General features: G+C 35.7%; 1 protein-coding gene across 1 annotated transcript in view; it reads left to right on the top strand.

Moving 5' to 3' along the window:
* The window catches only part of LOC145670306 (protein kibra-like), a 118,753-nt gene that overhangs the window by 63,418 nt on the left and 36,228 nt on the right, over window positions 1–19,107 (top strand). Inside the window, exons 3-4 of the mRNA XM_081738780.1 lie at window positions 3,204–3,298; window positions 18,248–18,356. Coding sequence (XP_081594906.1) covers window positions 3,204–3,298; window positions 18,248–18,356 — 204 coding nt within the window. The remainder of the gene's footprint in view (window positions 1–3,203; window positions 3,299–18,247; window positions 18,357–19,107) is intronic.

Here is a 19,107-nt window from a genome sequence, read left to right as displayed (position 1 = left end):
GTTATTTAATTTCGGAAAATCAATTGAGAAACTGCTTCAGCGGGGGTGATCCAGAATTCTATTGAACTGGAACTAGCATTAACGAATGTTCTAATCAGAGGATTTAAATATTTTCCGTTGGACTTGTACTTGACGAGGAATAACTATTTCAGTGTAAGTACATGACTCAAAAGTGAAGGATCATTGGTGAGATATTACATTAAACTTGATTTCGTACGCGTCTGTGCATACGTATTATAATATATATATATATATATATATATATATATATATATATATATATATATATATATATATATATATATATATATATATATATATATATATATATATATATATACAGGGGTGTAGCCAAGGGGGGGCCCATCGGGGCCGGGCCCCCCCAAATGGTTTCCTGGCCCTCCCAAATGACCAACTTTTAAAACATCATAGTAAAATTATCTCGCTTCTTTCATTTAAAAGTAACAAAGTTTATTGACAATTAATAATTTATGGGAAAATAGTATGGAGAAATATTGTTTTTCCATACCGATCGAAAAATAGTATAGTATCTCTTCCTTATACTGATCGAAAAATAGGATACTTTTTGTGACAGCAGATTACACAATTTACTGCGATTTATATTTGATAGTTTGAAGACAAAACGTTTTAAGAAGGTACTACAAATACAGCCATAAATCAAAGGTACTAAACTGATTTGTAAGTACAGTATATTTTTATATGCTTTAACAAGTGTTTTAAAAGACATAGAGGATAGAAAATTTGGTGAGAAACAATGCTTTTATTCAATTTGGATTTCATTCGCTCTCTCTTTTATTTCTACCCAGTGTAATAAAGTAATTATGTTTTTTTTTTAGTCACGAATAATAAATAAATATATTTGTCAGGAAACAGTAAAGAAATTAAGTGAAATTTCAAAGAAAATCAATCTTGTGTAAATAGGTTCTGTATACAAGGTCTTAAATTTAAATATGAAGGTAACCAAGAAAAGTTTTGTTGCTTTTTCACCCACCACCTTCGAACATCGATATGCCACCTAACCTGGAAGATGAAAAATTGTCCCCATCACCATCGACGACCTTCTGAAAATGTTCTGGAAGGCCATGGAATCCATCGCGGTAGAACGTGGTGGGCGGTGAAACGAAGAAAGTATCAGGTGTATTTTGGACTTTTACTAGGGGTTTGAACTGACGTCCTCTAATGTGACTGTCCAAAGAATGGAACAGATGATAATCGGACGGTGCAATACCCGGGGAATATAGTGGTTGCAATATTGTTTCCCATCCAAGGCGAAAAATGGTGTCCTGAGTCATTCTAGCCACGTGGGACTTAGCGTTGTCCCGTAAACGAGGACCCATTTGCAATTCAGAAGTAATGGCTCCAGAGTTTTGAGTTTTTGTTGAGCACAGCTCAACTGCTGACATTACACAGTTGCATTGATACTCTGACCAGCTGGTAGCAGTTCCCGATGCACGATGCACCAAACACACAGAAGGACCTTCTTCTGGTACAGTGCTGGTTTCGGCTGTTTTGAAATCGGTTCATGGGATACTAACCAATGATGACGACGCCGTGGAGCTTCGTATAGAACCCACTTTTTATCACATGTCAACACCCTCTCCAGAAATGGCTCCGAAACAGTAAATAAACACAGGCGACTGCCGCGTTGCCTTCTGGCCCGGAGTCAAATTATGAGAGACCCATCGACCCAACTTGTAGTGCTTCACAAGTTGATGGATGTGCGGCTGAATGGTTTCTCCACACACTGAATTGTAGTCCCAGTTCCTCTTTGTACATGTGTTGGTCTTCTGGCACGTGGTGTTTTCGGGTGTTTCGTCATCGTCCTTAAACTTGTTAAACCATCGCTGCAATGTCCGCGTCATCACGACACCCTGACCAAAGGCCTGGCATATCTTCTGTCCCTCTACAGCGGCGTTTGACCTCCACTTGAACTCGTTCAGCATACATGCTCCTATGACGCTCTGTGGAAGTCCCATGTTCCCTCTGTCTTTACGCAAGTTCACGGTGTGTCTGAATTGCCACAACCAGGTAGTATGTTGGATATACCCACAACAACAACTGACGTTCGTCTTATCTCCACTTGCATTCAACTCACGATGTGAGATCCAATTGAACACAGACTTCCACGAAAAGGGACAGAACTTTCTTGGTTACCTTTATAGTTATGCATAAAAAGTATAACGTTTGGTCCCGGGCAGTAGTTCTTGATTAAGCATAATAAAAACTATATTGAATATAATTTATGCATAATAATAATAATAATAATAATAATAATAATAATAATAATAATAATAATAAGCTAAAATAGTGTTTTTAGTTTTGCAGACTAGCAGCAACACTTTTTTTTGGCTTTGTACATTGTAGCTGGCCCCCCCTCAAAAACGATGGCCCCCCCCCTACACAAACCTGCTGGCTACACCCCTGTATATATATATATATATATATATATATATATATATAACAATTTAAACCATTTTCAACTGGCTGTTGGATGAAGGACTCTCCAACTTGGCGATAACCGTCTATTTTGGCATTCCTTTCCTGTGTTGCTTAGTGTTGCTTCATTTTGCTTAATTTCGTCAAATCTTTGCATGGGGACGTTTCCTATTAAGTGTATGCAATCGAGAATTGCTTCTGTTCCATGACAGTTAACTATAATTTCAGTGCCTTTTTATTTTCACTATAATATCCATTATTCATTATCTTCCTGATCCATGTATTTCCTTTGTGTCTTCGGAACACTTGTATTATACATGTCTCTGTGCTTTGTTATGTAATCAGACACGATATATATTTGTCTTCTTCGTTCTATATGTCTGGGTGGATACAATCATTAAATTATTTTCTGCTTCGTATTTTACTTTGTGATATGAAGCTGTTCTTCCGGTAAACACATCATCTTAGCGTAGTATACCTATTAATTTCTTCTTTTGTCAATAATACCTTAAGCATGCTATGTGCAATGGCACAAAGAAAATTTCCTTTACGAAACTATAATCCGTTATTGACTAGGTATTATTATTATTATTATTATTATTATTATTATTATTATTATTATTATTATTATTATTATTATTATTAATAATAATAATAATAATAATAATAATAATAATAATAATATGAAATACATTTTCAGTGAGGTTACTTAAATATTGGTAAGTGATCTTGATTTCGTTTTTCAGAATCCACTCAGCTCGAAGATCCTCGGTTGGAATGGCGAGCAATTCAAGAGGCCATGCTGAGAGAATACTTACAAACTGCCCAGGATGATTTAGAAGTAAGTAATTTTTATTACTACTATTTTTGAGGCTATATGATACTCTTAATATACTACTTAGTTTGCATTTTTTACTTTCTATTGATCACGGAGCGAGAGTCTTGTAATAAAAATATGATAATTTACTTTATTTAATCGAATGATTAATACGATTGAATTGGATCAGCTGTTCTGTGTTAACCTGCAACAATGAGGCAGTTGGGGATCTAAAAATCAGTGATGTAGGAAACCAGAAGGAATTTTGTTAGGAATCAGTTCTGTCCACGCATTACTCAGTTGAATGTACATACACTATCTGGCAAGTTTTCTCTTTATAAACTCGAGCGCGAAGAAGTGTAGCCGTAATAACAACATTAGTAATGGCTTAAAAAATTAAACATTTTATTGAAAAATAAACAAAAGTTTGCCTTGGAATTTTACTCAGCCTGAAGTTATTCAGTCATGATTGATTGATACTCACCCTTATGAGATTCTGTTTTATACAGTGAAACCTCTGAAAAGCGGACACCAATGGGAAATGTATTTTTGTCCGTTACAGAGAGGTTACAGAAATTTAATTTCTCACAACGGTAATTATATGCAGTAATATACAGTAAATACATTATATATGAGCGTTAATACGTAAAATTCAATATAAAAATACTCTATTTAGTACATATTTGGATTGCTGGGAGATGTGTTAATATATTCGTATACTGCAACCTTCTCAAAAGATGCGTAAAGACATGTTGCCATCCAACGTGAATCTTGTAGCTGTCATAAGAAAAAAAATCTTGAAACCCTACCATATTTCTCCATGTAAAATAGTCTTGAGAGGGTCATACAACATTTTTTCCATTTTGCAAGGAGTTGAGCCATGTGCAACTTCCTGGGTTGTCTTGCTTGCTCTGCTATCGCCCACCCGCTGACATAAAGGAAAAACCAATTTCGCTGTTTCCGAAACAACGGATTCTTTTGGACAGGGAGAGGAAGTGCGCCAAAATACACTTTTTAATGAGGAAGTTCACTATTTGTCCATTAGAGTACCGTGCTGCATGGGTGGAGATACCTTTCTTGCTTTCGACAAGTTGTAATATGTAAACAGTAAATACAAATTTCGGGTTGCAAGTTTTTTTTTGACCTACAAGATTCATGTAAAATGGAAACATGGTCTTAGGAACCAACTAACCAGCTAAACTCTTTTATTCGCGAAAAATGCACGCTTTTTCTTGTACAAGGGTAATAAAACCCATTAGCAAGTGTCATCTCAGAATCCTCAGTATAGTTGCGGAAGATATTTGTGAGTGTGTGTGTTTGTGTATTGGCGCGGTATCTTCGTTGGCAGAATGGATGAAAAGGCAAGTTATTGGGAGTACACATGTTTATGTACCCACAATCACAAAGAATGTCCTCTTAGAGAAAGTGAAAAAGGAACTCGGGAAACTCCAACCTAGACTTGTTCCAGTATCGCCATACGACTGACCCTGCATGTGTGTTATTGCATATTAAAGGTTTTCTAGGATTTCTACCAGAAAGCAGTTTATCGCGGGCAGAAAAAAAGAATTTAAAGTTCAGCATCAAACTGTTCTGTTTGATGATTCACCAGGTCTAGACTCATGATACACTTGTGGGGAAAATACTTTTTTGTCTACTGTAATATATCGCAGAACCGAGAATTATTCCTGTCCTTTATGAAGAGGTTATTGACACCTTTGGGGGAAAATTGACTGTCCGCGTCCGTATCTGAGAGTATCCGTATAAGAGGGTGGGTTTTGTTCTGTAAGAGAACATATCTTTTTGCCAGGATAAAAAAATCTTTCCGTGTTATAGAGGTGTCCGTTAAGGGAGGTTTCACTGTATTATAATCTCATCTACTTGGTCTATTCAAGATTTCCATTCATTTGTTTTTCCTGCTAGAATTAAATGTATTTTCTTCCTATCTATAATAAACAAATTAAAAGTTGACGGATTTAGAGGCTGTCTCGTAGCATGTGGCAAAAATTGTGGTTTTGAATGCGCACTGTCCCAGTGTCAGGTGTCATCAGCCTCTGGTGGGAGTATAAATAGCTTAGACAATAACTGTAGATATTTCATGATTTCTGCGTACCATAAAATGAAGGGAGTCCTAGTCTGGTTATTCTATATTCAAAAATTTTATAGGCAGTATTTAACGAAACTAAATTAAATGTTTAGGTTGTTAAGAGGGTTGTCGAATGATTAGTATGCGTAGTACCTACCCGATTCCCTTGGGAAATACACTATATCCGATGTTAGTGAAACATCATGAGGCAATTGTAGAAAACTTGAATTAAAAGAATGCGGAGTCGGTTAGTGGTGAATACTTCATGCAGCTGAACCCTATCTGGCCGCACATTCTTTCATGTACTGTAATGCCAAAGAGTTTGGCTTTGATAGAAGATTTCTCATATATATATATTCTTTCTGCATATCAATATTTTGTTTTTTGTCATTATTTCTCGAGTAAGATATTCGGCGAGTTTCATACTCAATCTGTATAGGAAAGAAGAATCGTGAATGTTGAGATTACAAACGCGAATTGACGAACTTTGTCCGTCATTGGTATTTGAGGTCCGTGAGAAATGAAAGCAGCTTGAAATGTGGCCGTCGTGAGCTTTCTCTGCCATTGGGATCATTCTTTCGTTCGATCTTGTCTGTTACTTCTGGGTCATATTTCAGCGATGGAACGCGCAGTTAATCGCTTATGCTCAGTTCTTATTCATTAACGCAGATCTAAGTATCTTTATTTGATTGCATTTTGTATACACAATATGACTTATTTTCTAAATTTCTGATATCTGTAATTCAAAAAGTGGCGGGGAACGTAGTGAAGACTTTGAGTATGGTTTCATGTTTATCTCCTATAAATTCGAAATTTACTATAATGTATATGAATAAAAGGAAGTCCTTATAAACAAGATCGAAGTTGTAAAGTAGGCTTAAGAATTGCATCTTAAAAGTTTATATCTCGTCTAAAACCTGCATTGTTATTCATAAGCGGAATCTTCAAATATCGTTTTCAGTAAAACCACACTTCTTTCGTACGGTTGGGGGAGACGTTGTTTGATTATTTGATTTATTTTTTCCTGTGATTGTTTCACTAGTACTCCATTAGCATCTTCAGCGATGTATTAACACATTAAGACTCCTAGCATTTGCGTTACGTAGAAAACAGAAATTCTTCAAAAGACGTATTATTTAAAAGAAAGCGAATAAACTTTCTTTGTTTCAAATAAGTATTCAAATAAGGAGATTAATTAGTTTTATTCCCTAATCACGCTTTTTGACAGAAGCTTAAAACATGTTGAATCGGGGGCGGATCCAGGACCGACTTCTGGGGGGGCGGTTGGTTGTCATACTGCTACTTTTAAGGGCTTCCAACTTTGGGATGTGTTTTATTTATATATATAAAATAAGAAAGCGTCCTCTTCTGGGGGGGGCGATCACCCCCCCCCCCTGGATCCGCCCCGTGTTGAATAACGGCTTATTTTCTTTCATGCACAGATTAGCTTCTCAGAGTACCATACTTTCATAATACTCGAAAATATTTCTTTGTATTGGGTTTATCCAATGTATTTCTGAACAGAATAATTTTTGAAGGAAGACTTGTTATTGAGATGTTTCGAAATGGATTTTAAAAAAATCTTTTACAGACCATGGATATACATACATTTTAACTAATCTCGTATCTGTAGTCGATCTGTAGACAATTTAAAAAGTACACTACATCAGTTATCAGTGTCGATCTGATATTTACTGTTTACTGAAGTTGCTGTTACAGGACCTAAATAAGCGGTTAAAGACAACACTAAGCTATGGTAACTTTTGTTACCATAAATCCTAAAAGGGTTAAAAAGAGTTCACCCCTTTCTCCTACGCAAGAACTCGTGTTGGGTTTGTTAGTTGCAGGTAAGGGTCACATGGCAAAGGAATCATTCATGGGCCCAGTCCAAACAAAAGACTATGAGGCGACTCGTTTAAACTGAAATCGGAAAGTATTGTTATGAGTTCACCGGAACTTTTTTTGTCTACAATGTGAAGGCATACGTAACAGTCCTTTATTTACGAGAAGAAAATACAGTTTTTGCAATCCAAAAATTATTATTTTGCTTAAGTTTCGTTTATTGTTTGGTATGTCAAGAATATTAAATCGACAGAGCATACATATTTTCATTAAAACGTATTTTTGCAAAGACGTACGTCTTTGTAATAATTGGATAATGACCTTCCGGGGGTCTGGAATACCTCAGTGGGGTGGGGAGTCTGGGAGTTTACCCGCGGAAAATTGTTTAAAAATTGTTAATATTTAAAACATCCGTGTATAGCATTTTCGTGTATAACGTTAATTCTGTATATACAACATGGAGATATTTGTATTATTATTCACAGAAAGTTGCAGGCAGGGGCGAAGCCTTTCCATATCCCACCTGTAACTACGAAAAGTTCTTCCATGGTTTTGATTCCTTATGGAAATAGAAATGCAATGTTTTAGGTAACATACCACCACTGAATTTTGACATTTAGATAGCCGGTATGTCGAGTCAAACTTGTAATAAAGCATACCGCCTTTGCGTTTTTTCCACTTCGAACACTGGTTAACGTACAAGTACAAGCTATAAAATGCTTTTCCGAGGGGTTTCATATTTCGTCACCTTTTAGATGATTGCATGAACTTCTTGACACCCCGTCGTACATTAAAATGTTAATAGTGAGAAAGCACCTCTCCGTTTTACACCGAGAAACGAGATTAAAATATTATTTGTTTCCCATTTATTTCAGTATTATGATAAAATGTAGTTACTAGTATGTTGAAAGTTCGGTAGTGATAGTAATTTTACATTACGTAGCACAATAACTTAGAAAAGCAATTACGATTATTACTGTACGTTCAACACCGAAGCTATGAAGGATGGAACTTACTAAAGTGGGATTCAGAGCCCAAGGCTTCTACAAAATTGTACTCCTAGCATGGTTTATTTGAACCTATCGCATCTTAAGGTAGAGTTCGAGCCATTTGAAGTTACTGAGGATATCGCTAGCAAAAGTTATATATGTACATACAGTATTGTCCGCGGAGTACGAACAACTGAGAACTAAAACAGTTTGAAATCCTAACATCCAGTACATTGTGGATGCAAACAGACAGGAATGCAGACACCAGAAACGCAGTTACCTTACTTTATCATGGACGGTGATTCACCTTCAAAGCAAATAATCTCTCTCCTTACCATCATCCAGCTTCAACATCCATGATGATGATGATGGTTATTATTATTATTATTATTATTATTATTCCGAGGTACCCAATCATTGTACTCGTTTGTCACTTACCTCGGGAGACCAGTTCGTTCCGGACAATACATTCTTGCTGACTCCGGAATACATTCTGTGCACATTTCGGTGGGGAACTAGTTAACGGAAATATTTAATTAATTAAAAAATATGTCTTCAGCGTATCTACGTTAATACTTATTTTCTGCAGTTAGCCACATCCAGTTACCTCATCTCTGACAAATTGAGTTTGAAGATAACTTTCACAAAAGCCTTATAGGTTTATGGATTTTAAGTGCTATAATTTCAAGTCTACATTATCTATTTACCTGCACTTTCATTACGTCCTTCTAGTTATATCTGATATGCAGTTATATTTGCCGTCAAATTTGCCGTTCGTTAATTTTCTGTGTTCTCCAAGGCCTTTTAAATGCTATAATACGTGGTTAATTGTGGTAGATAATGAAAGGTAATTTATGCTAGAATGTGGTGTCATACTGTCAAATTTACCGATTTGAAGCGTGGAAGATTTACGAAAGCTAGTGAGGGTAAACGAATTCGAAAGATAAGAGAGGCAATGTAATTATGCCTTTGGTCCGATCAATTCATTGACGTGTGTAAGTAAATGATAAGTGAATAGCGATTTTTTTCACCACTTTTTAGAGACATTTTAGAAACCAATGAAGTATAGTACGATGTGAGTTTTCGCGCTTACACTTGTGGCTTCTTACAACATGTTACACATTGTGTTTGCGGCTTTTTCAATGTTATATATAAAACTACGTACATTATTTCGATGGCATTTTTTCAAGGTGATAAATTATGCATACATTCACATTTACACAGGAAGAGTTTATTATTATTATTAATATTATTCATTTATTTTGATTTCAATTAATTTGCAATCCTACTCAAAATCTGTCAGTTTATGTCGTCCCAATCCTCCCATCCTTGAGTACTTGTCGTGACATAAATGATGTGTATGCATGTCCCTCGAAAAGTAGTCTTTCTTCTTTCGAGTTTCTTTTCAGAGCTAGATAGTGATGGAATGCGCTTCACAATGTTGCCAGCTCCACCAAGATTATTTTTCATATCTCGATGTGTTTACACTGAAACAGGTCTGTTGAACTTAGTGGAAGTGATATGGCAATGGCGCAACAAGTTTTTTCTTTTTCTTTCTTTCTTTTTTAAATCCCGAAAAGGTCCTTCTTAGTTCAGGCCCGTGCCACGTCTTTGGATTGTGGCCCGCCAATGCTACCTGTGTTACGCGAGTTATTTCTTCTTCTTCTGAACCGGTGTCTGTCCCGAAATATACCGAATCACGGCGGAAATGAACGAGGTATCCGTGATTGAAGCATGGTTTTAAAGAATGCATGATAAAGAACTGGATTATTCCGGGATACATATACAGAATTGTTGTAACGCAACATACCCTTGTGGAGTACTAGGTAAAATCTCAGTTAATGACACGATGATTATGAACATATTTAGATAAAAGAAAAAAGTACCTACAGCCTTTTTAAGTATGTTGATGTATGAATAAAGTTTTGAACAATGTGGACTGTGTAATGATTCTTGCATTGCCTGCAAATTGTACAAGCAAAGCAAAGGTTAAAAACAAAGCATACTGTGCTATGTTTACAAGTACTTAGCGCACACTTTTCTGGTTATTTCATTTTATTTATTTTTCGGAAATAAAGATCACTCACAGCTTATTTTGTATTTTTTTAATTGATATGAATATGTAAATGTACAAAATCGGTACAACATCGTGGCGTGAAGCATGACGTTTCACATAGCAGAGCATGTGGACTGTGCTGGGCATATTTTTAATTAATCACCATTTTATGTGTTTTCTTCCATGTTATTTGTTTTCTTTCTGTTTTCTATTTTATTTGCCATCGTATGTGATTCGGTAATAAGCACAAATCTGTATTTTTATAATACAAGAAAATCTAGTGTGAATTTTCATTAATGACCATTTGTCATTTGAATACAGTGTGGCCAGAAGGATGGTATGAGTAGAAGTAGTTGTGTTCGTGACTGCCGTCGGGCGCAAGAAATGCTATGTTGTAGCACGGATCTGAATTAAGGTGTTGCCTGAGGAACAGCCCTGGGAACGGAAGTTGGAAAGAAAAGCAAGACTGTATCGAAGCAGAAGTTTGAGTTTTGGATTCGTTAAACACGAAACGTATACAGCCACCAATATGTTTCCGTGTAAATTGTTCGAAATACAAACCGAAATTATATCAGTGCCTGTGGTATTTTGGTTTTCATATTTTTAGAAAGCTTTTCGGATTCCGGTTTCAGATTTTAGTTACTTCGTTATATATTTATTGTAAATAAAATTCAATTTGACTTCGAAGTAGCAAACGAAATATTGTTGACAAATCTGTTCCGTAAAATAAATTCGACATGTTTTCCACTTATAAAGAAGAAGAGGAACAGTAACATTTCAGTTGAGTTATCCGTGATTATTTTGAAACAAATCTTTGCTGTGAGAATATGACACCAAGCGCTTAATAACCTTGCGTTCATTACCACATAACCAATGTAGTTCCAAATGGTATCAATATTTCACCATGAACTTGGTCGATTCAACTGAATCAAGAAGCAAATATTGGAATTCCTTCTATCATTTTTTGATTATTTATATTTATTTAATTGTCAAAGTAGTAAAGATTCATTTTTTTTTTTCGAAAAGGAAAGCAGCGTCTGATTGTACAGTTAAAATTTTGTTCTTTTAACATGGCTTTACAGCAGCGTTTCAGGTGGTAGCAATAATGTTAAATTTTTATGTAAAGAAAGCGTCTGGTGCTTAGCAATACAAGTTTGCTCTTCCTTTTTCTTGCTTACGTGAACAGAAAGTTGTGAGAGAACATGCATCAATGCCAAAGAAAGAAAGAAAACAACTTGGACATATACCCACCCTTCTTGAAATTCGTTACTTGCGGCATCTTCTGCGATGAGAAGATTGGCTTTGGGCAGGGAAGACATGTAGAACCCGCCCAGCCGGGGGGCAACTCATTTTCCTCTGGAGAAGTAATAACAGGCTTGTAGAGGCAAATATACGCAGAATTTTAATGGATGTGAAGAAGCCCTGTAGGATCCTGTGCGTTTTCACGTGTGGGAGCTGACTAGCTACTAGTGTTGCTAACCCTTCCCTTCCCTCGTCATTCTGGAAGGTAATTGCAGTAATTTGAAAGTAAGAACTCATAACACTGAAATGTGATATATTACACGTATTGTATTTCCTTGAAAACTGCCATAAACATTTGGTAACAATTTCATGCATGTGTTTAATTTCAGTAATGTGAATTGATTTACTATATGAAGGAAAAAATATTTTTGCTGCTAAGGAACCACATTAATGTTCTTTTGTCATTGAGAGATCGGACAGTTTTTGATCGTAGCTTTTAATGATTTTATGATATTTAGATAGAAGAAAAAAATTAATTTCTGAAAGTACTGTAGGTCTAAATCAGTTGTATAATATCGTCTTGTTTAAAAATTCGCACGTTTTCTAATTCTTATGTAATAGGGTTACCACACATTGGCATTTATGACATGCACACATTTTAAGAGTAAGAATTTCCATGCACTTACATTTCCCGAAATTCCTTGATTTTTCCGCATGTCTCAAATGTGGTCGATCGTATTGGTAACATCTAGTGCTGCTGGTTTCTCTGACAAAAGCCGCTATCTTGATGAATGCCAAATGTCGCCCATACTCGAAATGTAATTTTTTTGCAGTTGCAAGTGAAGTTTTCCGTTTTTTTTAATTATTCGCTAATTATTTCAATGTAAATAATACCCTTTTTAAATGGTTTAATGTCTTTACCATTGATTGACATTTAACAGTAAATTCGAGCTTGGACACAATCTTGATAACCAAGATTGAGTCAACGGAAGTTTCTTTGATGGTATGCGTATATAGGTATTCATTGAACCACAGAGCGAAGTCTATCTGTTACCACATTTTACTTTCAGGAAATTCACCGACCAATAGCATAGAAGGTGGAGCAGAACATGTGAAAAATTAAATAGTAAGGAGAATGTATTATTTTCGGTTACGAGAAAGTAATATAGCTACCTACACCTCAGTTTGTAAGATGTCTCCGGGCAAAGTACACAGAAAAAACATTTTGGGAAAGGTCTTGAGGGCTTACATTGGCAGGTTAAAGGGAAAGAGATAGTACGGAACTCAGTGAATTTAAACTCCCGTCAATAAGTTTACTGATTCAAATTATTTAGATTCTGTTTATTTGAAATCTTTTTCATTTATATTATCTGCTGTTGGTCAAAGAACGAACAAACAAATATTTTGAGTAATTTTGGATGAATAAGTTAGACTTGTAGCTAATGTTACTTTTAAAAAGTTACTCTTTTTTCCCATTCAGAATGAGAAGTTTCCGAAGGAAAAAAATGTTGTGATGCCATCACTTGTTAACTGTGGCATAAAGAATAGTACGAAGAAAAAGTCGAAATTTGAACCTTTCCATGTCACGCTTTGGGCTTGTTTCAAATCCTACATATATTCTCGTCTGAATGTAATCAACTTAAGATGAATTTTAAATTTTTATAACTTTTTAAAGTTATCAAATAAAACTAAACACAGAAGTCGTAGTTTTATTTTTTACAAAGTATATTTGATCTAGTAAGTTTCTTTTATGGAAATAAACAGTAAAATACCTTATTTACGTTACATCAAGCTCGAGGCCGGAAGTCGAGGGGTAGTCGCCTCGTAGGTAGAATTATGTCAGAATTTATTTCTTGATCATACCGAAATGAATACAATTTCAAAACTCTGCGGCACCTTCAATCTTAAGAAATCGTATGGTGTGCAGTTTTCACGTGATGAAATCAAACCCTTTATGCTTAGTGGCATCAAAGGCTTCCACATACCGGAATAAATGTGGTCGAGCATTGTTCTAGTGATATGGCATCGAAAATTGAAGGAAGAGTATGGTCTCGGCTCCAGAGCTGCGTGATGTAGTTGTCACTGTGAGCTACTGTGACGCTTTACTGACAGGTTACTGTAATCACGATAGTGTCTACGCGTCTTGTCTGATAACATATGCATCTACGACTCATCATGCTAACCCTGGTGTTCACAGGCCGATTGTAGCTTGAGGCATTAATGGTTCTTGATTAATGGAAGCAGACGCTAAGATACGTGTGTCGACAGTTCAGAAGATGTCGTGAATTTTTTACACAGATTAATCTGCTACGCCCATTACCTCTTTCAAGCATCGTGCTTGCATGGTGGACGACGCTGTACGACCCAGCACGGTATACAGACGCGATGCTCATCATCGTGTAATGTGGTCACTAATGCGAATTCACTTTACGGTCGTCATTATACTGGGTTCTCTTCTTTCAGTTTCTTCCAGATATGCGTAACTGTCATGGTGACATGCGCTGCATAAGCTCTAATTTCGAGGAGCAACGTTCAAACGCAGTCGTCTGTTAATAACTCACCTTCTTTGTCCGCCGTCTTTACTTGAGCTGCGTGAACGTCCCTCTTCCAATACTGCTGGGCCTACCCATGTACAATCCCATTGCAAATGTAATCGATCGTATGTCTTACTGCACCGTACGTATTCTGAGAGTGGGATGCATTCCTATCATTCCATCTAGGAGTTGCAATTTTCCCGATCCCACTCAAACTGTATGACTTTCCACCACATTTAGCTTGCAGTATGGCATATATTCGTCGCGAAATTGTAGCCTATGCTTCGTGAATCATTTCAAGAGAAATGAGAATAATTTCTCGTGCATTTCAGTACTTTGTAGATATATAGTTCAGATTACACTCCTCTTCAAGCGCCCATCATACGTAAACCCAATCTGTTGTTGTAAACAAGGAGAAAGATGATTCATCGCCATATTACTGTTTTTCATCCATTGATGGTCTATGTTTTATGGTCTTGCTGTCATGATTATTGCATTAGCGCATTCTTGACGGTGATCAGAGGTTTTGAAGTTGCAATTCAGCTGAGGTTATAGAGCTCTCGTCGGAATGTTATTGGAAAAAGGGATTGTTCCAAATGCCGATGGGTTTTAAAGTTAGTTGTGTGGTATTAGCTTTACAATTGTTTGTCGTCTTTATTCTTTTCTTTTTTTCTGTTTCTTTCTTTTCTTTTCTTTTTCTTTTTTTAATATTCGGCAGTCCCTGTCACCATGGCTCGGTTTCCGTGCACTATTCCTCTTATCTGATGATGTCTTGCCACGATATCTGTATGTAGATATCACCTAAAATACTGTTGTTCTCGATACACCAAACCCACTGGCAGTCCTGCATACGCTTGTTCCAACTAACCGTGCACCAACAATTTGACCACTCAAAATTAGAGATCTCCCATTTTGTGCCATCAACGTCTGACCATCGAAATTCGTACTGAACGTTTTCACGTATTACTCATCACCAATAGGGCTTTACGCATTTCTCGAATGTTAACGCATGCTCATACGCCACACAACATTGCAACTATTTTATGTTAATCTTAAAAGTTTGAATGACACACCCATCATCCTCTTCCTTCTTCCAGGTTCCATGAGTAAATTCGTTAGTTAGTCTTAAGAATGTGAAACTAGGATTTTTTTTTTTTTAAGTAGGCCGTACGAGAGTGCATAATGAACCTGTTTGTATGTGTACTGAGTCTTTACTTTACCTTGCATTGCGTCACTGCCGATTTCCGCTCTAGTGACATTTTCCGTCTTTTTGCGCAAGAAACTTCGGAATGTATAAAGTAATGAAGCGTCATTTACTACTGTCAGAACGAAGCTGTTATTCGAGAACGATATTGTAAATAAGAAACATTGCGATGTGTGTGTGTTTTTAGTAATAATATCTACAAATTATGGTGAGAAAAATAAAATTCAACAATTTAATTAGCGTTTAACGAAAAAAAAAAAACTATCATTGAAACTGAGGGTATACACTAATCAAGCTTTTCATTATGACACTAGCAAGATGGCAATATGGTTAATAAGATACAACACAAAATTATAATTAACCCCTTAAACCTTACTTTGTGTTTAACTGTGATATTGTGCAAAAATGAGATACATCACATTGAGCTGAAAATAATTACAAGGTTGAGGGTAAGTTCTGATGCATAGTTTTCTACAAAAAATGGGAATAAATGGATGTTTATAGTGCTAAAAAAAAAAAAAAAATCTTCGTTTGTTGCCAATAATAAGTAGATGAGGATCATCCTTGTCAGGATGAAAAAAATAGAAGTTCGTCGGGATCGTAATACTGCAAATTATGAATGCATTAAAATATCAAATAATACTTTCGTTAAAGTGAATACTTTCAAATATCTAGGATCAGTATTAACAGACGAAAAAGATATTCACGAAGAAATTAAATGTCGACTAAAAGAGGGAATTCGTGTTATTATTCAGTTCAAAATCTCTTGCCGTCACGAATTATGTCGAGGAATTTGAAGCTTAAAATACATAAATCGATAATCATACCCGTTGTTCTGTATGGTTACGAAACATGGTCGCTTACTCTGAGGGAAAAATGTAGACTGAAAGTATTTCCGAACAAGATCCTGAGATCAACATTCGGACTCAAGAGGAACGGGAATGGCGAATTGCGGAAACTTCATAACGATGAACTTCAAAATTTATATCGTTTACCAAACATTGTTAGGGTCATCAAACCTAGGAGGCTCAGGTAGGCAGCACATGTAGCCAAAATGGAAGAAAGTAGGGACGCTTTAAAGTTTTAAATGGAAGTACAATCGGAAAACAATCATTAGGAAGATCTAGGCGCAAATAGGAAGCCATTTGTGTAACAGAAATGCACTCTTTCGTACGTAAATTTACAATAGAAGGATTGTCGGGCCGACAGAAAAAACGCGTTTTTTTCCTTTTCTTCAGTGTTTATGTGCCTTAGAAAGTAAAAATGAAATACGTAGAAATTAACGCCATTATTAGTTTTATATGGGAAGTGGGGAGTGCAGGTGAAGCGGGATAAAGTAAAACGGAATGGTCACAAAGTGTAAATGCTTTCAGAAAAACCGTGGTTATTGAAAATACAACTGTAGTCTTAAAATTGTTTTATTGACGTTGATAAAAGTATTACTACAATTTGCAATTACCTGGACTTAAAGTACTCAATTTAAAACAGCATGTTCGAAAGTCTTGTTCGACAAGTTGGCAACAGTGACGTCGCCTAGTCGCTGCATCTGTAAGCATGGCTGGGCAAGTTCAGAGTTTGAACAGAAGAATGCGTTTCCTCTCCCATTTGTTGGTGTTATTATGACAGCAGAAAACCACAAACTCTGTATCCCACCCCTGTGGTCGCTTGTTGGGGTCCTCACAAGGTCGAAGCTTCAAGGACGCCTCGGGGTTTCAAAGTTGATGGCTTCAGAAGGGTCAAGTCTCGGTTCTTGTTTCTCCCTCCCTCTCTCTCTCTCTCTTTTTTTTTTTTTAAATATAAATAGAAAGCCAAGCAGGAAAGAAGGATCTTGGTTTTCCAAAGAAATGCCCACTATTTATGACTTATTCTTTTTATATTAGAACTTTTTATTTAAAGTGTATGACAACTATGACGGAAAGGTATTTATATCGGAATTAATTTAGTGAGAACTTCATTGCAAATGGCCGCTGCTCATAAAACTGATTCTAGCAGTGGCGTACGGAGAATTTCGTGAAAGGGGGTGTTCAAGCGATCAATTTCATTTCCTTTTAGGACAAACGTAATTTTTGTATATCCTCTTTCTCACTCTCTCTGTATATCTTAATGTTTATTTTTTGTAATATCTTGTTCAAGAGGGACGTAAAACCCGTACCTCCTTGCATATGCTACTCCTTTCTGAAATAACGAAATTTGAAAACCTATTTCGAAACTGGAAATAAGGAAGTACAGTAGAAGTCAACTAATTAAATTTCATTATCATGCGTTTTTCAGTAACAGAATTTGTACATGCTATTTGCGGTTTACTTTCACACTTAATCCGAAGAAGTTGGACTATACTTCTCCTTTCCTTCAATAATAATAATAATAATAATAATAATAATAATCCAATATTTAAAAAAATGAACTTTACATTCTCTGTGTGTTGTGTGAGCTTCTGTTTCGAATTCTGTTGATTCTACTTTACTAGATCGATTTCATTGTGTAGTTAAATTATTTCCAACAAATTTGTAACGCAGTAAAAATGTTTTGTTATAAAATATTAAGTTTCCACTACATGATTACCGAGTTCATTTTCATAAAGTTTTCATTGTACAAATCATAATTTTTGTTGACGATTATTTTGTTGTATACTTTTGTCACTTCATTATCATGTGTATGTATATGTGTATTTGTACATCTAATAATGTTTTACATTGATGTATGATTTCGAACTGATTTAATTGCAATCGAGAAAGTTTTAGTTATGGTATTTTATTTATTTATTTATTTTTTTATTTTTTGAAGGCGATATGTAGTAAGTTATGAATTTCCGAAACTAAATTGGCACTCAGAATTGTTCTTGTATTGTTAGAATTAATTTAAGTGTAACGTCCCACGATTATGCCCTTGGTAGAATTAATGGAAGCGTCAGTAATGTTACCTACTGTTGTCAAATTATTGCAACTGAATTAGTCAGGATAAGAAAATATTGTATTATTATTTACTTTCATATTTATAATTGTAAAAAATCTAAACTTTTGCAGGCCAAGAAGGAAATATTTGATGTCAAGCAGAAGAGGCTTTGTCTTGCACAAGACGAATACAACCATCTAAATAACGCTCTGAGCACGCTAAATACATCAAGAACGAGCTGTAAGTAATATTTACATGGTCTTGTTCTGCGTCTATTTAGGTAATGCCATACGATGTATTGAACTTCCCATTCAGAGACCTTCACTGAAGCATTAAATATCAAGTTAAATGTGTATCATATAGTAAAACAGGGATTTATGTATTAAAGTAGCGATAGAAGGGAGAATGTAAGTAAGTTTATTATTCTATCCACCCCAACTTTCTCCTCTGCTAATTTTACAAAGGCTAGGTAAACGCTGGAGCCATTTTGGAACTAAGATAGAGCGGAAAATAAATCCTGATCCTCCAGGAAGAATCAAACTCGAGCCGTTTTGTTGATTGGTAGATGTCTTCCAACTACGCCACTACCGTTTTTAAAAAGTAGAATATATAGTATAAACTGAAAGGTCAAATCTTCATACCAATAAAAGGGTTACTACACATTGCGTCGTTCTGTTGTTGCCCGTCGAGATTTGAATTACTTACTCTTTAACACTTCAAGCACCATGTGCATATATTTTATGTTACACCTCATGCATTATTTTATAGGCCAGTGAAAACTATTGGTCCCAGAATAAAGCATCTCACTATGGTGCTTGGTGCTTAAAGTGTTAATTAGGTGTGTAAATTTTCATAATTAAAATTTCAAGATAATTATTTTTGTGTCAGTTTATTCTTTTTAAATAAGAGACTGTACCACGTAATCCAATTTCCGTATAATTAGTAATAATATGTCACATACATTTTTTTGTTACAAAAAATACTTATAGTG

Source organism: Thermobia domestica, chromosome 14, assembly GCF_964235325.1.
Source record: "Thermobia domestica chromosome 14, izTheDome1.hap1.1, whole genome shotgun sequence".
Taxonomy (NCBI): domain Eukaryota; kingdom Metazoa; phylum Arthropoda; class Insecta; order Zygentoma; family Lepismatidae; genus Thermobia; species Thermobia domestica.
The sequence above is the reverse complement of the archived record's forward strand: the minus strand, read 5'-3'. Positions and strand labels throughout refer to the sequence as shown.